This window comes from Trachymyrmex septentrionalis, unplaced genomic scaffold (assembly GCF_001594115.1).
Source record: "Trachymyrmex septentrionalis isolate Tsep2-gDNA-1 unplaced genomic scaffold, Tsep1.0 scaffold126, whole genome shotgun sequence".
Classification (NCBI taxonomy): Eukaryota; Metazoa; Arthropoda; class Insecta; order Hymenoptera; family Formicidae; genus Trachymyrmex; species Trachymyrmex septentrionalis.
Genome location: NW_017304395.1, coordinates 68,434 through 71,348, shown reverse-complemented (window position 1 = coordinate 71,348; position 2,915 = coordinate 68,434). Strand labels below are relative to the sequence as shown.

General features: G+C 25.9%; 1 protein-coding gene across 1 annotated transcript in view; it reads left to right on the top strand.

The window, feature by feature from the left end:
- Positions 1 to 2,915, top strand: part of LOC108756342 — a 30,570-nt gene that overhangs the window by 5,163 nt on the left and 22,492 nt on the right. Inside the window, exon 3 of the mRNA XM_018500088.1 lies at positions 310 to 426. Within this exon, the coding sequence (XP_018355590.1) occupies positions 310 to 426 (117 nt within the window). The remainder of the gene's footprint in view (positions 1 to 309; positions 427 to 2,915) is intronic.

Here is a 2,915-nt window from a genome sequence, read left to right as displayed (position 1 = left end):
ATATATATGTTATAATACATATTATACGTATAAATATATTATATAATAATGGTTATGAATATAAACAAAAAGATTATTTTCGTAATTTAATTTCCCATTATTATAGGCATACTTAAAACGTCATTTTCTCTTTTATCACGAAAATTTGGCTTTAATTGCACTACTGGTATTTTATGATATGTATGTACATATATCAAATGTTCTGGAAGCAACAAATTTTTATGAAGTAGCGTAGTAGAAACATCGCACAGGTGCTTGTATAAGTAGCCGATTAGTATAAGATTACGTGGTTGTTCTGTGCATGTATAGTTGTGGTGGCTCGTCGAAGCCGAAATCTTGTCTGGTACAGAGGGACAGCAGTGGTGATCGACATTGTCATTCTTTCAATTCCGGCAGAAATTCGCAGGTCACAAAATTCATTAACAGGTAAATGCACGTAATAGATAAAAGCAAGAGTGTTTTTCTTATATATGCGTTTATTTCTTCCTAATTTTGAAAATATAATTCAGAAGTTTTACTTAAAATTCATATTAATGAAATAAAACATGATACTTTTTTACGATTGGTATAATTTTTATTTTATTAAATTTTGAACTACCATTTAAATATTGTATATACATATATTTGATAACTATATGAAATTTATTTTAATTATTTTATTTTTTTATAAAGTATTTTTGTTTTTTGTAAATGGCTTTTTTAAAAAATGATAATATATCTTAATTTATATAATTAACAGTTCTCTTTCTATATAAAATTTAGAATATATTATATACTGAATGTTCACAGCGTAATGGTCCGCACTATTTTTTAGATTTTAGATACTTTTATCAACAGTTATCCAGAAAAGTTGAAAAGTGAATGTTCATCTGTTTTATGCGGGCTAAAACATGCGATGAAAAAATTTGAGTTTTTTTCAATAAAAAATCAAGATCATCTTGAATTTTTTAAATAGCGTTATACAATTTTTTTTCTCAATATTGTAACGGTTTTCAAGACGAATTCAACGTACTATCGAAAATCACCTCTATTGATGTTTTATTGATTTTATATATGTATATGTTACATAAACATATAATATATATCACAAATATCCATTAATAAAAAGAGACTATATGTACAAATTTTATTGATTTTTAATTTTATTGCTATTTTATCCATAAGCACAAATAGTTAAAAATTAAATATTTTCAGGATATTTTTAAAAATCAGATATAAGTACATCCGGACCAATCCAATGGCCGACGCATTTCCAGATTTATCTCCGATGAATGTTTTCCTTGTAGGATCATTTAAAATTTTTTGTATATCAAATAATATTCAAGATCTTTGAGGAAGAATGATTACAAGTAACTTTGGATCAAAATAGTAATAGCTGCTATGCATAGTAATTTGTTAAAAAAAGAAGAAGGCAAGTAATTTGAATATTTGCTTACATAAATTAGAAATCAATAAAATTTGTTTACATAGTCTTTCTTTATTAATGATATTTATGATACATATTACGTGTTTATATGTATAAAATCAATAAAAGTAACGTTATCGGCAGTGCATTAAATTTGTCTTGAAGATCCCAACAATATAATAGAAAAAATTGTATGATGCTACTTAAAATATTTAAAATAACTTTGACTTCTTTTATTAAAAAAAAATTTTTTAATTTTTTTATCGCACGTTGTAGACCTCATGAAACTGATGTACAATATTCACATTTAACCTTTCTTTTTAAAGTGATGCTGGAGTGACTTAAATTATTGACGTTACAGTCGTATAAAAGTTTTCGAATTGACAAAATAAAGAATCCTTTTACAGGATTAAAGTAGATGCAAAATTAGGAGGTAATATAGTCGACTTCATACTAAAATCGAAAAAAAAATTAAGTAAGTTTTTAACTTTTTTCGGTATATAAAGTCTACTGCACCATCTTCTAATTTTGCGTCTACTTTAATCCTGTAAACAAATTTCTAATTTTATTTGATCAATTCGGAGATTTTTATACGACTGTAAAGTCAATATGGTTAACCAATTTAGTCACTAAAGCATTTTAATTGTGCGCAGTATCTAAAAAATCGTGTGGAATGTTATGCTGAACACCCTGCACATATTATAGATTATACAGGATCTTCAAAAAATCCAGAAACGCTAAAATATATCGAAAATGAAGCATTTTTCAGAAAAATGTTTCAAACAAAAGTTATAGGGTTTAAAAAGATCTATTTACTAATTGCATCTGTTTGACTCTGGATGGCGTCGCCAAGATTAGGTCAAAATTATGATTGCTGATTTTTTAAAATAAAAATCCCTCATTTTTTGTTGCATATTTTGTAACATATCTCGAGCTTATCAAAATATTACAATAAAGTTGTTTTTTAAATTACTTTTTGAATTATAAAACTTGAAAGTTACAGTACTGCGGCATTACCATTATCTAAGATGTCTAACTATAATAATTTGACTGATGGTTAAAATTTTTTAAATGCTGTTCAAGGTCATGATTTTGACATCGTACATTAAGATCATGACTCTGAACAACTTTTAAAAGGTTCTAATCATCAATTAAACACCTTAAATAATGCTAATGTTGGCGGTATTGTAACTTTTAAGCCTCAACTAAAAAAGTACTTAATGAAAAATAATGTTATTGTAATGTTTTGCAAAGCTCTCGAAATATGCTATAAGAATGCAACAAAAAATGGGAGTAATTATTTTAGGGAGTAGTCAATTTTTTTATTAAAATTGACTTACCTGATCTTGGCAATACCACCCAGGATCAAATAAAGATTAGTTCTTTAATAGATCTTTTTAAATCCGTCAACTTTTGTCTGAAATATTTTTTTGAAAAATGCTTTGTTTTTGAGATATTTTATCGTTTCCAGATTTTTTGGAGACTATGCATATATATATATATATATATA